Source organism: Rhinolophus ferrumequinum, chromosome 6, assembly GCF_004115265.2.
Source record: "Rhinolophus ferrumequinum isolate MPI-CBG mRhiFer1 chromosome 6, mRhiFer1_v1.p, whole genome shotgun sequence".
Classification (NCBI taxonomy): domain Eukaryota; kingdom Metazoa; phylum Chordata; class Mammalia; order Chiroptera; family Rhinolophidae; genus Rhinolophus; species Rhinolophus ferrumequinum.
This window is the reverse complement of record NC_046289.1, coordinates 79,765,908-79,782,651: the sequence shown is the minus strand read 5'-3', so window position 1 is coordinate 79,782,651 and position 16,744 is coordinate 79,765,908. Positions and strand designations below refer to the sequence as shown.

The 16,744-nt window shown below is 34.0% G+C and overlaps 1 protein-coding gene across 1 annotated transcript in view; it reads right to left on the bottom strand.

The window, feature by feature from the left end:
- Window positions 1-16,744, bottom strand: part of SCFD1 (sec1 family domain containing 1) — a 93,889-nt gene that overhangs the window by 11,703 nt on the left and 65,442 nt on the right. Inside the window, exons 18-23 of the mRNA XM_033107379.1 lie at window positions 15,009-15,071; window positions 12,686-12,761; window positions 8,784-8,837; window positions 5,459-5,511; window positions 3,072-3,105; window positions 2,211-2,276 (exon numbers count right to left, since the gene is read on the bottom strand). Coding sequence (XP_032963270.1) covers window positions 2,211-2,276; window positions 3,072-3,105; window positions 5,459-5,511; window positions 8,784-8,837; window positions 12,686-12,761; window positions 15,009-15,071 — 346 coding nt within the window. The remainder of the gene's footprint in view (window positions 1-2,210; window positions 2,277-3,071; window positions 3,106-5,458; window positions 5,512-8,783; window positions 8,838-12,685; window positions 12,762-15,008; window positions 15,072-16,744) is intronic.

Genomic DNA, 16,744 nt, shown 5'->3' with positions numbered 1-16,744 from the left:
GGAACGCTAACATGATCTGGGTACCTTGTAAGAAGCTGAGAGCAAGAGAATAATACTCTTAGCTATATTTACAGATTGCCCGTAAGGCCAGCAGAAATCACCCCCTTTGAAGGTCACCTTGATTTGAAGCTGAAGGTCCAAGATGGGTCGTAGGAGGTTTAAGGAAGATTTACTCTGCACTTATTCATGTGATGTCTTGATGTTGCTAATAACATCGAGGGGATAAACACTTAGAATAATTCTAATGTTTCTTTTTCTTTTATAGGTTCTCAATTTGCAGGTTTTATATATTCTAAAGGATCCCTTCTGAGAGGCAAAATTAGGATACTGTTGCTGCTCAAATGCATACAAAAGGATTTGCTCCACAACAGAGCCAAAGACCACCGTGTAATTATTAACCTAAGTGGGGTCTGGATACAGGGACATGAAAATATCTGCTGCGTGCCTGACTAGTCCTAGTTTGCACTGGAATGTTTGGTAAACTGCAATGTTTCTTTAAAGTTATACCTGCACTTCCGTCATGACACTGTGCAAATGATTAGTATTTTGATGTTTATCCTTGTTTTTCTTTCCTATACATATAAAAGAAAAATGCAGAAAGAAAAATGCTGACAAGTGTAACTAAGAAAGCTTAACCAAAGATGGGGTGGGTCGAATGTGTAAGTACGGGATTAACTTCAGCCGGTCTGCGGCAACCCTATGTTTGTTCCTGGGAATGCTTAGAACCAGTCATGTTGTTGGACCTTGGTCAAACCTGAATGAAACAGACCAACGAGTGGTTAAGCGAGTCCTGTGCAAGGGTCATGGACAGACCAGGTGAAACCTGTATTAGCTTGTCAGCATTGCTTATAGAAATTGGACAGACTGACAATTTGCACCTGGTTTCTGCTTTTGAACCTGGTCATACAGCCTGGTTCTGGCTATATGACCAGAGAGGGCTATAAAAGACCCCTTCTTGTACAAGATGGATGTGCTCCGGTGTAAGGTATCTTACACGGATCTTGGTGGTTTACATTCTGAAGATGAAGCATGTCCTGTGCATCGGAGACAGGTTCCTGGGAGTTTGCCTGGTTGGTTGAAGCTCTGTGGCATCTGCCTATGTTTGTTTTTCTCTTGCTGTACCCAAATCTCTACCTTTATTAAAGCCTTACATGACATAGGATATGAGGAATGATCATTATTTAATGTCAAGTGAATACATGAAGATTACAAAATGTCATTCTAAGAATCACTAATTCTGTTGGCCCAGCATTTTAAATGGCGTTTTTGCTCTTCAGGTTACATCCTTTCCTTTATATTCTTGTCTTACCGTCTTTCCCCAAAAATAAGACGTAGGCAGACAATCAGCTCTAATGCGTCTTTTGGACCAAAAATTAATATAAGACCTGGTCTTATTTTACTATAATATAAGACCGGGTCTTTAATATAATATAATGTAATATAATGTAATGTAATATAATGTAATATAATATAATATAATATAATATAATATAATATAATATAATATAATATAATATAAAATAAAATAAAATAAAATAAAATATAATATCCGGTCTTACATAATACAAGACTGGGTATAATATAATATATAATATAATACCAGGTCTTATATAATGTAATATAAGACCGGGTCTTGTGTTAATTTTTGTTCCAAAAGACGCATTACAGATGATTTTCCGGCTAGGTCTTATTTTGGGGGAAACACAGTAGCTGTCTGTTACTCTCTGTGGCTGTCAGCTTAGAATAATACTTACTGCTAACTTACGACCTCTAAAGCTCTTATTTGCTGAAAAAGCGGACACTCTAAATTTGTTAGAAGTATGTTGCTGACTGAAGCCAACAGGATGGGAGAAAAGTGATTATTATTCAAGTAAATATGTTTGGTAAATCGTTCACCAAGGGAGACTCTTTTGGCACAGAGGCTTACTTGAGGTCTCTGAAGTCAAATTAAGACAGATAGCTGTAAAGTGTATTACATTTTAATAAGATACATTATTTTTCAGATCAAGTACAATTTTAGGCCAGAAATGAATGTGATAGGAATAAAAAAACAATGATCATATGGACAGTTTTCCCTATATGCAGGATTTTTAAACTACCTCTGGAAAAAGGGTTATGTGAGAATCAGAAGAGCCCCAGAGAATGCTGGTATTCTAAAGACAGAACAAATGTGAAACGTCAAATGATAAAATGAAAAGGCCAACATGTACCTTTATGTAGTCAACAAGATTTTGATATTCAATGTAGTTGCCTCCTCCCACGACAAAAACAATTGCCTAAAAATGCAAACAGAAACAAAATAGGTAAGTTAAAAGAAATAGTGAAAACAGTATTTTAACTTTCAAGCATCATGGTTTTTAGGTTGGAACATATTCTACAACTTAGGTTAAAAAATACTAGCTAGCAAATGGTCACAATCCTACGTGCCTGATGCTACTTCAATTATTAAGAAATTTGTTTCTAAAAAGTTCATAAATTTATAAATTTATATTGTCTATTAAGTGGTAAGTGAGATAGAGATTTTTCAGCAACAGTTTAGAGGAAAATAAACCTCTTTATTCACATAAGAAATTGCAAATACTCCAAAGGGCTTTTTCTAAAAGGTATTTTTGAATTTGAGGTATTTATTGTAGGCAGAAAAAACAGAAAACAAAAAACTTAGCATTTATATAATTTCCAGTGTATGTTCTTTACTGTATTTTATTGAGAAACTTCTTTCAAATGAAAACATAGTCATGATACCTTCACAAAAGTTTGGAATCTAATTTTAGAAGCTGTATACATAAAAACTTTCCCTGCAACCACAGACTTTTTTTTCTATGAATTACTTAATTTTGTGTCAGTTATTTTGAGCTTAAATGATTTTCAATATAAGCAGCTTTATAAATCAGAAAAAATACAGTTGCTAAGAATTGTTTTTTAAACAATCTTGAGTGCACAGAATCGGATTTATCAAGGTTGCCATAGAGTTATCATAAGAAAGCCAAGTTTAGGACAAAGAAATTCTTGACTGCTTATTCACCTTTTCATTTTTCCTCCTCAGGGGCAGAGAATTTTTATACGAAACTTACCTCTTGGAATGGATTTTTGTTCCTTGGAACTGAGCTGTAACAAAGAAAACCATAATGAGAATTTCACCCAAGGCTTTTCTGATGGATAAAATAGGCTAGGCATGGGGAACACACAGACACATAGACACACAGACACACACACACAGTGAAATATTAGGTTAGTGAAAAAGTAACTGCGGTTTTTGCAATTTTTAACCTTTTAAACTGCAATTACTTTTGCACCAACCTAATATGTATTTAACATTCTCCCTCCTTCACTCTCCGAGGGTGGGTCCTTTAGTTCTGTGTAGCCAGGTAAGGAGTTAGGAAGCAGAGGATGAAGATAGAAGAGGTAGTCTTAGTGTAAAAAGGAAACGATGCAACCCATTGGACTTTAAAATAAAATTCTAGGAGAAGATTGAGAGGGAGAAGGAAAGATTAAGCAGCAGGCCCGTAAGGAGTGGAAATTGGGGTACAAAGTGAGTTGATAAAGTATATATTTTAGTGGTGAATTATGTATATTTTTTTATGATACTCAATATTATAGTTTGTGGCTATCTACATTTGTGAAAAAACTATGTAAACACATAAATGAGAAGGATAACAATTTAGAAAAGGGGGGGATGGGAGGAAGGACCTAGATTTTGCTGTAGCATACTTCTTCATATACTATGTCATTATAGATTAATATTACATATATGACATATATATTTATATATTTATAATATATTAAAAAATACTTCCTTGGTGTCCAAGAGGTCTTTTAATAAAGACGTTTTTCAAAGCTTTTGTGAGTTAGATATATATTTGTTTTGAGTGCTAAAATTGGTTGCACAAAGACAACTTAGTTTTTCCTCAGAAGTAATTTTTAAAAATCTCAACTGAGAGAAAAGAGCTATTATAACCACCCTTAATTAATTATTCAGAGGCTGATTCTACAGTTCTATCATCTTTCCCTCATTTTTATGGTCTGTCTGAATATTCCACAGAAGGGATCAGAAACCCACCTGATGGAAATACCTCATCAGTATTTAATTTCCTTTTAGAGTGCTTTAAGTTCCTCTAGGAGTAGACATGGAATGAAGACAGGTGAGACTTAAATAGCACAGTATTACTAGTTATTAATAACCAAGATCTAATTGTAATGTAATAGCTCAGGAGAAGGATGAATCTATTAAAAATGAAACTCTGAGCTCCTCTGTTTTATCAATGCTAATATTCTTCCTCATTATACATCATTATCATACATAAACTACAAGCAGGATTAAAAGAGTTCCTCAGTAAGTTTCTAAGAAGCAAAATATATCTATTTGTTAGCCATATGCAAATGGCAAGGAAGGAAAAAAATGTAAGCTGCAGAATATCCAGATAGGAAAAGAGTTGTAAAACCCAGTTTTAAAGTGTACACTCAGTGGTTTTTAGTATATTTACAGAGTTGTAAAACCATCATCAGTGTCTAATTCCAGAACATTTTTATCATCCCAAAAAGAAGCCCCATACCCACTGGAGTTGTTACTTCTCATTCTTTCTATAACTTATTCTTTATCAAATTCCCTCTTGCCAGCCGCAGCTACCAAGCAGCTTCTTCTGCGACTTTGGTAATATTTCCGATGAGTTCAGAAAAGAGAATTACTTTTAAGTTACCAAAACAATCTAATAATCAATTAGTGATTAGATAATCTATCCTGACTACCTACAAAAATGTGAAAGCCTGGGTTAAGTACAGACGAAGTTCTAAAGGTCCCAAAAGTATGGTAGAGGCAAAAAACCCGCTTTACCTAATCATGCCAAGAAGGGTTTTCCCCTCCAACTTCTGCCTATTCTTTCTATCTTGTAGGCTACTTTTCAAACCATCATGAATTAAGTCTTGAAAAATAATATCCATATTAAAGTAAACAAATACCTTACCACACCATTTTTGTCATAAAATGTAGAAATTATTTGTAGAATGTTTCATTGCCATAAAGAAGTATTTACAGTGATCCACAGCAGCTTTGATTAATTATATGGACCACACAGGAAAAAAAGAAAAACAAAATAACTGGTATCTAACAAAGCTCCCATCTTTTCATTTGGTCCAATAAAAACATTTATTTTAAAATACACATAATCCAAATTCTCATCTCCCCCAGATAGTTTCTAATACTGCTATCATTTCACTAAAAACAAAACAAATACCATCTAAAGTTATTTTTTGTGTGTATATACTTGGAAGAAAAAGCACCAAAATGCTAAGTATAATTACCAGCGATTATCTCTGGGTAATGAGATTATACAGACAGTTTACTTACCAGTTTTCTGTATAGTTTGAATTTTTAGCAATAAGCAATTATTAATTTATAACAAAAATCAATTAAGTTATTCTTGGCAGGGGTGGAGAAACTTAAAATTACACAAGAGCTGCTTACCTGTCATTGCTCCGCAGCATTTTAGGATCAAAGTATCTATAATCATCAGTTTCCTATTAAAAAAATAGAATTTTACGATGATTATGGAGTTTCTCTTTAGTAACTTACAGTTTGGCTCAGAGTAATTTATTTTAATGACTCTAGTTAATTTGGTAGAATGTGTTACCACGATCATTTATTTACTGAGCACTTAACATCTTAAGCATTATTTGAAATGCTTTAGATGAAACTACTCAATCCCCATAACATCTATAAAGTAGTAATTGTTATTATTATTATCCCTATTTTTCAGATGGACAAACTGTGGTACAGAGAGGTTATATAATTTTCCTTAGGTCACAAGATCACAAGACTAGTAAGTATGTTAACTCCAGGATTTGAGCCCAGGCAGTGTAGTTTTAATGACCCAGCTCTTTATCACTATGCTACACTGCATCTTGAAAATACATGTTTTATAAGCTAATGTACTTAATTAAGTATTTTTGGTTTTAGAATTTTATTATATTATATTTATATGTCCATGATTTTAATGAAAACACAGAATACCTAATACAGGTTCACAATCCTTCTTATTTGAAAATTTGCAGTTAGATGTAGTTTGGAATTCTGAATTTAAAAAAATTTAGATAATATTGTGCATAAATGTATGTAATGTAACACTCCCAGGGGGCAGCATCCCATCATCTAACATATGAATGTTTCTGTGCCTAAATATATGAATATTAAAATAAAGTAGGATAAATAAAAACTATAAAGAGCCTTAAATTGAGTTAAGGTTAGGTTTTGCCACCAGATGAATTATACAAAATCTTTTAGTTTTCACAACTTTTTAGATTTCAGAAGGGGTTTTGGGCCTCTATTGTAAATTGTAAACTAGCTTATTGATATTAAAGGAGTTGGAAAGTACTGCTTTCCTGCTTATGATGTAATCATTTCCTAATCTCTGCCTCCCTCTCCATCCATGGCCCAATTAGCCAAAGGAACTCATTCTTTTCTGGAGTGTGGAAGGCCCGACCCAAACCTGATCGATGACAAACTAAGCATGTTTTGCCACTATCTAGTCCTGTACTCAATAGTGGTGCTAATCAATCATAGAACTCTCAGTGAACCCTAATGTAGTGTCAGAATCCCTTAACACTTTGCTCAAGGAAAATACTACTGGCTAGATTTACATGGCAAGATAAAACCTATCTGATACCACCTTAATCCCTTTTTTCAATTTATTCAATCAAGACAAATCAAAGGAGAACATTTAATTAATAAATGTTAAGTGATAAGAATGCACCTAGAATTAGCTTACAGTGTTTTAAAGCCTTTGAGATAAGATACATTCAAGATTATTAGCCAAGTCTAATTTAGTACACTTTGCTAATCTTTTCAATGCCTCTAAATCAATTTATCTGCCAACAGGAAAGAGATCAGAGTGTAAGCAGCTGCCTCATCCAGTAGATAGATGAAATAATGTTTCCAAAGCAGAAAAAATTTACTTTTTCTAATTAATTAAAAAATATCTGTCTGTAGTAATGTTCCTTCAGTTATAAAGTAAAGGTCAATAGGACTGATAAATGAACTTATGCAACTTAGAGAAACATCTGAGCAAGACCCACAATTTAGCAAATCCCTGTGTATGACTGAGAGACTGCTGAGGAAGGCATGTGCGTGGGATGAGCAGTAGGCAGGGATCCAGATAGGTAGGGTTTGGGTTCCAATTCTGCTACTAATAATATTGTGACAGGAAAAGTCCCTTAACATTTCTTGGTTTCCTCTTCTCCATTGTTAAAATTACTTATAATGTTTCCTAAAACTCTACAGTTCTGTGATTCCATGAAGGTCATGGTTCTTGCCCTCATTAATACAGCACAGTGGTGAAAAATGTAGCCTGCCAAGTTCTGACATTTATTAGCTGTGTCCCTGGGCAAATTAATTGCCCTCATTGCCACAGTTTTTTCATCTATAAAATGAGAATAAAATAGTATTTTTTCTTGTAAGATTCTAATAAGGATTAGATGAGATAATATGTTAAAAATGCTTTGAATGGTTCCTGGCACCTGTTTGCAGTAAATGTTATCCATTAGCGCTTCTGTCATTATTTATCATCTCATCTTCAAGATTGGGGACAGTAACAAAATACTCCTTGTAGATTTGGCATTTGTCTAAAATTTTGCATTTATTTATACTTTTATTCTTTATTATTATTTGGGATAATAATCTTCCAGATATTTACTCCCTATTATGAAGTAGTAGTCTATAAGATAATTAGTCATAAATATATACTTCTTGCAGGCTTTTCAAGTGAGTTCCTCCATACAGTCTAGGATGCATTACCAATGTCTATTATACTACACTGTATATACCAACTACTTTCTATCGATTCCCAGGTAGAAGAATCCAATTCTTTTTAGCTTATTATTGCAGACAATTTTCTTGTTCCTTTCATAATTGTAACGGCCCCTTTTGGGGACCTCTTATTACATATATCTTTGTTTTCACATGGGCAGATTATACAATTTTTTGTTAATTTCCTTTAATATTATTATAATCATGTTTCAGCAATTACAGAAAAATGACACATCAATCTGAAAATTCTGCTTTCACTCGTTCTCAGCCTGGGACCCTAAGCCTCACTGCCAAGTCTACAATGATCCAGATCAATCCAAACTAGGGTTTTGCTGGGAACAGGATCATGCTGCTTTCTTGATTCCAGACTCCTGACGATACCCACGCTCCAGTTGCCACAGTAACAAGTTGGGCTATCTATGAAACAGATTGTGATAATTTTTACATTCCTTTCTTGAATTGTAAACAGATAGCTCGGAAACTCAGTCCTTAAAGTAAATACTAACAATATTTACTCATTTGTCTATTTACCCAACAATTTTACTCTCAATTTACTTTTCAGCTGTAAAGAATTTAGTCTCACCTGACAAAACGCACTTAAAAATTTCACTGTGCATTACTAATTTAATTTTCAGAAAATTAAATTGGTCTGGTACTCTTGTATCATACCAGCTGATGCTTAGTTACTAGTCTTATTCATTTATAGAAACTTGCTCCTTAGGATATATTTTACATTTAATTTTATACATATAGAACATAATCTACACTTAATTTGAATGAGAGCTGGCCACAGTGGTTCCAGCAGCTGAGAAAACCAATTCCCATTATCAGTGATAATGGCTAAAAACTGCTCTTTGAGAACATGGACTCCCTCCTTTCCCTCGTGTAGTCTGCTATGGTTACACCCACAACAATCTCAGATTTCATCGCCTTTCATACAGTGGGGTGCATTTAAGCATTTCCAAATACAATGTTATATGCTACTCACAGGGTTTGACTTCATCTCCATGAGATTGTCTAAAATACGAGTAACAGGTAGATTCTGTAGAAGAGATGAATATTTTGTTAAATGATAAGAATAACAAAACTAAAGTTTTCTCTATCATCAAAACAACCTAATCATTTTATAATTAAGTATGCTTACCTTTCAGTTAAACACATTCTAAGATTAAGCATTCTGTGAATGGTGTCATAGATGCAAATACCTTTGGTATTCACGGCTCAAAGTTTCCATAGAAAAATACAATTCTAAATCAAAAGGTCCTTTTAACTTGTGGGTGTATCCAGGTTTTAGTAAAAATACATGTTTTGGCTTTTTACTTTGTTGGATATGTGCTTTTTTATACTAGTAATTGCAAGTTTTTGTTTTGATCACTTAAGATTCCCATTGTTAGTTTTCTTCATTTCCTGAGAATTGTAAGTTTCTTTGAAAACAGAGTAACCTAAAGTTTGTGAAAATGTATGAGATTAAATGACCTAACAGACTTCTTTCATTTCTTTAAATTTTTTTTTTTTTAATTGGGGAATATTGGAGAACAGTGTGTTTTTCCAGGACCCTTTAGTTCCATGTCAAGTCGTTGTTTAAATCTAGTTGTGGGGGGCGCAGCTCAGCTTCAAGTCAAGTCATTGTTTTCAATCTAGTTGTGGAGGGCGCAGCTCACTGGCCCATGTGGGAATCAAACCGGCGACCTTGGTGTTATGAGCGCTGTGCTCTAACCACTGAGCAAACCGGCCGCCCAAGTTCCTTCATTTCTAATGCATATTCTTCCAAGCCAAAAAGATACTTGTGTTCTTTTAAAAATGGGGAAATGAATACATACAAACTTTACTGACCATTTTTATTTTGCCTGGGATAAATTCCAAATTTTCAATGACACACTGCATTGTCTTCTTACCGAACAAATTCCCCTCTGAACGCGAAATGTGTAATCCTGGTGTTGGCAGAAGATTGCCTTCTGACATGCTTACATGCCTCGGGATAGGAAATACTATTGTTACATTTCAGTCTGATGATTTTTATCAGTGTTTTGAAAATCACACGTGGAGTGCAGAGATTTTACTGTGTGACTGTCACGCCTATTCGAAGTGCATTCCTACTGGGATGGGATTCTGCCCACTTTGAACGGATATTTCCTCTGTGAACTGTACAAGATGTTCTGGAAAAACCAGTTTTGTATCTTAGAGGCTTCATATTCATAATACAACAAAGGCAACATTAAATCTGATTATTTAAATAACTGTGGATAACACATTACTATTTTACAAGAAGTTTACTTTCCTTAGGCCATAGAACATTTTACTGTTACTAAAATGGACTATCAAAGCAAAATGCTGCTTTGGCAGAGAGAAAATACGCATTTCTTTCTTTTTCTTTTTCTAGGTTGGCAAGTAAAAAACTTTTAAGATGATCTGAGGCAAATAAATTAAAGCTATTTCATTATTCTCTGGTATTTGTGTTGGCCAGAAACTTTTTAATATAAACACAAGAACCAAATGTTCAAGCTGACTGAATGTATTTCCTGAATTCTACTATTTAGAATTAAAAAAAAAAAAAAAGGTAGCTAAAATTTTACCTTTTAAGTTTTGACTATAAGGTAATTAAGTTCAAAAAATAAATATAATCATTCCAAAGATTTAGGTCTGTAATTCTCAATGCTATGAGTTATTTGTAGCAAGGGATACTTTGTTCAGGGACTCTTAATAAATGGGATTTCCTTCTAAAAGTGACATGTTAAGAAAGATAATGTAATTCTCCTTAAAAATAAATTTAACTACATGTGGTTATACAAGAGCCAGTCTATTCAGAAAAAGGCAGATAATATCTTAGGAATTGTGGTTTCCCTTTTGTCTCATATAACAAAACCATTCTGTCGAGAGTTGATAATAAACAGAGTGGTATGACAAAGACTCTCTCCTTGACGAAACTGTTCTCAGGCTCTTCTGAGCTCTCTTTCAACTGGGCCTCGACTTTTGGACTTTTGTGTCTGTCTTTGCATTTTCCAACTTCAGAAAGAATCCTGCTAAGTTTAGCCAGAATCCCCCATCCTTGATATCTGATCAGGTTCCTTACACTCCACCATCTCCCAAGTGATGTCTAATCACACTGGCCTGCCTTCAGCAAGAATCTTTTTAGGTGGGTTTAGCAGAATTCCTCTTTATCTCTGATGTTTACTTTTAGTAATTTTCCATCCACTGACCCTCCCCTGCTCGTTGGCCATAAATTCTCAGTTTCCCTATAAGCAGTTAGAGTTAAGCCCAATCTCTCTTTCCAACAGCAAGACTCCACTGCAGTGGTCCCAATACCTTCTACAGTGGCCCCCCTGAATAAAGTCTGCCTTACTGCTCTTTAACAAGTGTCATAAATAATTTTTTCTTTAAAGAGGTATTACGTTAAACTGTAAACAGTTTAACTGTGTACAGTACATTGGTCTCTAATGTGCCCAACTTCCTATTTCTGTGCCTTTTCACCTTTTTCAGCCTAAGGGAGTGAAGGTAAACTGACTCAGGAAAGTACTGTGAGCCAGTGTACAGTATTTAACAGTAGCTCCTTACCAGGAGAGAGGGAGAATAGGAAGGACTAAGAATGATTCCTAAGAGGGAAAATGAAGCTAAAAGTATTCCCAAGTACTTAGGAAATAATGCAATCTGAAATGTATCTGAAGGAAAGTTTGAAAAGAAATCAGCCTTTGAATTAAATAAACCAAATTAGGATTTTTCACTCTTCTTTATTAATATTATACAGTTTTTATAATGTTATTCACTTATTCAAATACAGAATTAAATATCTACTTTATGTAAAGTGCTATAGAAAATTCAAAGATGGGGAAAAAATTCCTTGCCCTCAAGGAATTCATCAAAGAAGTAAAATACTATATGTCAATTATATCTCAATAAAACTGGGGAAAAAAGCAAAACAAAAATAAATAATGTCAATACAAAAGACCACATGTACCCACTATAAAAGTATGAAGGAAGTTCAGAGAAAGAACAGATCCATTTTTTTCTGAAAACAAGTAAACACTTAATATTCACATCTGAATAACAATTAGCTTTATCTCTTTTCTTAATTTGGTCTTTACAGTCCTTCTCATTATAAATTGAAATATTTACGTGTGAAATATTATGTCTCAGACTTGCCTTAAAATATCCCAGTAAACATAAACCAACAATATAGGTGAGGAAGGTAAAATAAGAATGACAAGATCTTGAGTTGAAGCTTAGTGAAGGGGTCAGGAGAGTCTGATAAACTAATGTATATTTGAAAAGTTCCGTAATAGAAACTAAAAAAACACATTCTGTTTGAAAACAATCAAATCAATTAATAATGACTCTTTGAAGCAGAATATCTATGTAGTAGAATAACAAAAAAACAACAGAAATACAAAAATCATTAAAAAAATGTCCTATGTGTAAAACTAAGGGAGTGTGAAATGAAGCTACAGTTTCATTATCCCCAAACATGAATTCTACTTAAAATGTTTTATTTATTCTAATTTACTATTAAGTTCAATAGCTTATTCTGTTAATATATGTTAAAACTCAAATTATATGCATTATGTAGCAGTTCATCATCCTAGATAGGTTTAGTTCTTTTTCAATTAATGTACTTTCTCAAACCTGATGGTAGTCAAAGGAAAATAAAAGTGTCTACGGTAAAGTCCAAATGAGCAAATTAAAAAAGAAGAGGAAAAAAAAGCAATGACAGAGCTCTGAATGACCCATGTAAAATTACCCTCATATTCTTAAATATACCAAAAAAAGACCCTTTATTTTATTTTATTCCTAATATTTATAACTTGAATATATCTAGAAGTTGCTCTAGTTGAGCAATCAACCTGTCAGCATTTATGCTCAAAAGTTACCAGTATGTTTTCTAACAAGTGTACTTACTTGCTGTTTCAATACCAGGTTCTTCACTCCTTCCATCACAAACTGTGATCCTGTATTCATGACTCGTGATAAGAGACTAGGGGCAAAAGAGGGTACAATAAGTATAAATTCTCTCACCAATATGTTATAGATAATATATTTACCTGATTACACATCACATGCTCATAACCTCCATACCTACCATCTTTGTTTTCACTAAACAGAAGTATAACCTGAGAAATTTCCATTGTTGCAATTTTATTTAACAATAAAAACGTAATAAAATACTCTGACTGGTCAACAGTTATTAATACAATGTAAAAATAAAGAGCTGCCCTTAAAGTATTTTAATTGCTTACCCTTAGCTATAGTTTTTAGGCAATTATTTGAAGAGAATTGCTTGCTTTCCTGATTGCCTTAATGCTAAGACAATAAAATTAAAGATAGTAAATTAAGTTGCTTTAGGAATTCAAAACACACTAAGATATTGAAAATACATATAAGTATATATGCATAGGCCTATAAGTATAATGAGTAGGTCAAAAGTTACTCTATTCTCTTTATCATAGTAGCTAGATCCAATCTGGCATTGTATACAATCTCCCCCACTATACATAAAATCTATCATATAAAAATGTGAAGCACAACAAACACATGTAATGAATTTTACCTCAATTTTGAAGGTTTGTTGTCTAAATTTCTAACATCAAAAACAGCACCGACAAATGATGCGCCATGTTAGGTTTATATTTGTCGCTAAAAGAGTCTCTTACTTGGGATCAAAGGATGCTTTGTAAAACAGATTGGTAATCCTGTATTATGATATCAGAAAGCTAGATAGCCTTTAAATCACCCGAGATTTTCTTGTAACCCATTTTATCAAATTATCAACTACAAAATCCATAAGAAATCAAAAGACTTTTAATATTCAATAAGATTTTTAAGACACGAAACTGGATAGTCTATTTATTACATATATCAGAGTAATTTTCCAAATATATTTTCCTTTTCTGTATCTTGTCCCTACTGCCCTCTGAAATGAAGAGATGGACAAGATGAAAATCCTTTCTTTAACCAAAACAACAGAAAATAATCTTTGTTGGAATGGATGGTTCTCAGGCAATTCTCTATCACCAGACAACTCTGGGGGGAGTGTGTTAACCTGCAGATCACTGTCTGAAGGTGTGCCCAGCTGGATTCAATCTGTTAAGCACTTACAAGGTCCTGCCTTAGGCCAAAGTGCTTTGGTGTTTGGAAGTTGTTTCATTAAAACTGGCAGCTCAGGATGGGCTAGGATAAACCTGGTTTCCTCTGGGCCTCACTCTTTTTTTCTAAACTATAAAAATTAAGTTAGGAATTTAAAACTGGTATGTTACGGAAAAGAGTAGTTAGAATGACCTTGTTTAGCTCCTTTGAAAATCATGCCTATTCTACAGTGTTCTTTAAAGTCAGAAGTCGTACCAAGCCCTGGGGATTTCCTCCCTATTATTTAGCAGTATGCCCAGATCTGTGTTGAAACTAGGTCTTGAGTGCCTAGCCTTGTTATCAATACTGATGTAAAATAGCTTTAACCTTCATGTATCTTCTGCATGAAAAATGTAATGTTTTAAGAACAAGAATGCAAAAGAAACCAATAGCTCATACCATGTAAAATATACTAACTTTCATTTTAAAATAAGAATTTAAACTAAGGAAGCCAAAGAGATGTTGACTTTTATTCTGTATCACAATGAAAATATTCTGCATTCAAAGTGTCAGTCAGTGTGTGTATGTGTTTTTTTTTTTTTTCTTTAATTGGGGAAGGGGAACAGGACTTTATTGGGGAACAGTGTGTACTTCCAGGACTTTTTTTCCAAGTCAAGTTGTTGTCCTTTCAATCTTAGTTGTGGAGGGTGCCGTTCAGCTTCAAGTTGTTGTCCTTTCAGTCTTAGTTGTGGAGGGCGCAGCTCAGCTCCAGGTTCAGTTGCCGTTTTCTAGTTGCAGGGGGCACAGCCCACCATCCCTTGCGGGCGTCGAACCGGCAACCTTGTGGTTGAGAGGACACGCTCCAACCAACTAAGCCATCTGGGACCTCAGCGGCAGCTCAGCTCAAGGTGCCGTATTCAATTTTAGTTGCAGGGGGCGCTGCCCACCATCCCTTGCGGAAGTCAAGGAATTGAACTGGCAACCTTGTGGTTGAGAGCCCACTGGCCCATGTGGGAATCGAGCCGGCAGCCTTCAGAATTAGGAACATGGAGCTCTAACCACCTGAACCACCGGGCTGGCCCACTCAGTGTGTTTTTAAGGCATGAAAATCTAATTATGGTTTGGACTTATCAGATCAGAATTATTTGAAAATATTTACCCCATTGGTTTAGTGGTAGTGTTCCCATAGCTGGCAGGAGCTGAGGCCATCTTGGCAAAAGCCCTAGGAAATAAGAAAATTTTATTTAAAAGCTGACTAGAGATACATTCAATATCATGGTATTAAACTATCTAATGACTAACTTTAATTTTTACTATGCGGACATTTTCTGAAATGAAAAATAATTTTTCAATATAATACAATGTCTCAGTACAATTAGCACAGAAACAATTATATAAACCTAAATTATATAATCTGTAACTATGTAAAATAATGCCCAAATACAGTACAATTAGTACTGAAACACTGAGATTCCCTAAATTCATTAATTTTCCAAACGTCATGATTTTTCTTTTCCTTTTCATTTTTCCAATCATTAACATGAAACAGACTTGTTGCCTTAAAAGAACAATCAGGTACTGATTGTCTCTTTATTGTTCCCCATATTCCATACTCCCTCACTCCCAGAGATATGCCTTTGTTCATGCTGTCCTTTGGGGGATGGATATAAACTTACTGCCTTCTTTTCCAGCAAAAATTGTACATTTCCATTTAGACTCAGCTCAAAACCATTTTCTTCATCAACACTGTTCCAATTCTACTACCTAATGATTTTTTCCTTTTAGTTATATCCTATACCACACAGCTAAATGCATATACTGATTTATTTTCAAGTCTTTCTAAATGTCTAGAATCTAAACTATAAAAATTTTGAAGGCTGGGGAAAACAATGACGCTTAAGATGTGTTTTCAAAAATATTTTCCTTCTGGGACTATATTCACTAAAGAGAATCCAGAAAACAGAATGCTGCCAGAAGAACCCCACTCCTTTGAGATAACCACTGTTATGATTTTTGTGTATATTCTAATCTTTGGACATATACATATATAACACATACACATTAAAAAACAAAATTAATATTATATTTACATACTGTTTTATAACATATTTTAGTAGCATGCCATAAACATTTTTATATGAATCATTATTCTTTTATAATGATTCTTAATTATTTCAAATACTTTTGTAAATAAAAAAGTATCTAAATATAAGAAAGTCTTATAAAAATTAAAAAAAAAAAGGAAATCACTAAGATGTAGTAGTTAAAATGCTAAAAATATTCTATTTCAATGTGGACAAAATCTGCTGATTAGAAAAATCCCAAACACAAAAATCACAATCTTGTTCAGAAAGGATGTGAATCAACTGTTTTCAGCAGTAGACTGGAATTTCTGCCTTTAAAAAAAAAAGGATTTTTCCGTAGAAACAACTATATCAAACAGTAAAGAAGGGATGAATATAGTAGATTTATATGGCTGAAAATTATGCAAACAGTAAATAATACCACTGAAAACTATTTAAGACAATGAAAAACTGGTACAACGAAAATTATTGGAAAACTAGAATAAACAACTGTATCAAGACTTCTGGTAAAGACGGTGGTAGGACAAGTAAACACTGCACTTGCTCTTCCCATGACCACATCAAAATTACGACTAAGTTACAGAACAACCACCCTTGAGAACGACCTGAAGACTACATAAATAGAACTGCTATAACTCAGGCTATAAAGAAACTATGTCAAAACTGGCAGGGTAGAGATGCAAAACAGGCTGGTCACACACCCACATGTGGTGGTTAAGAATCAGGAGGGTACCAGAAAGAGAAGAGAGACAGCAAGAGATTGAAAACCTATTTGAAGAAATAATGACCGAAAATTTCCTTAACCTGGTGA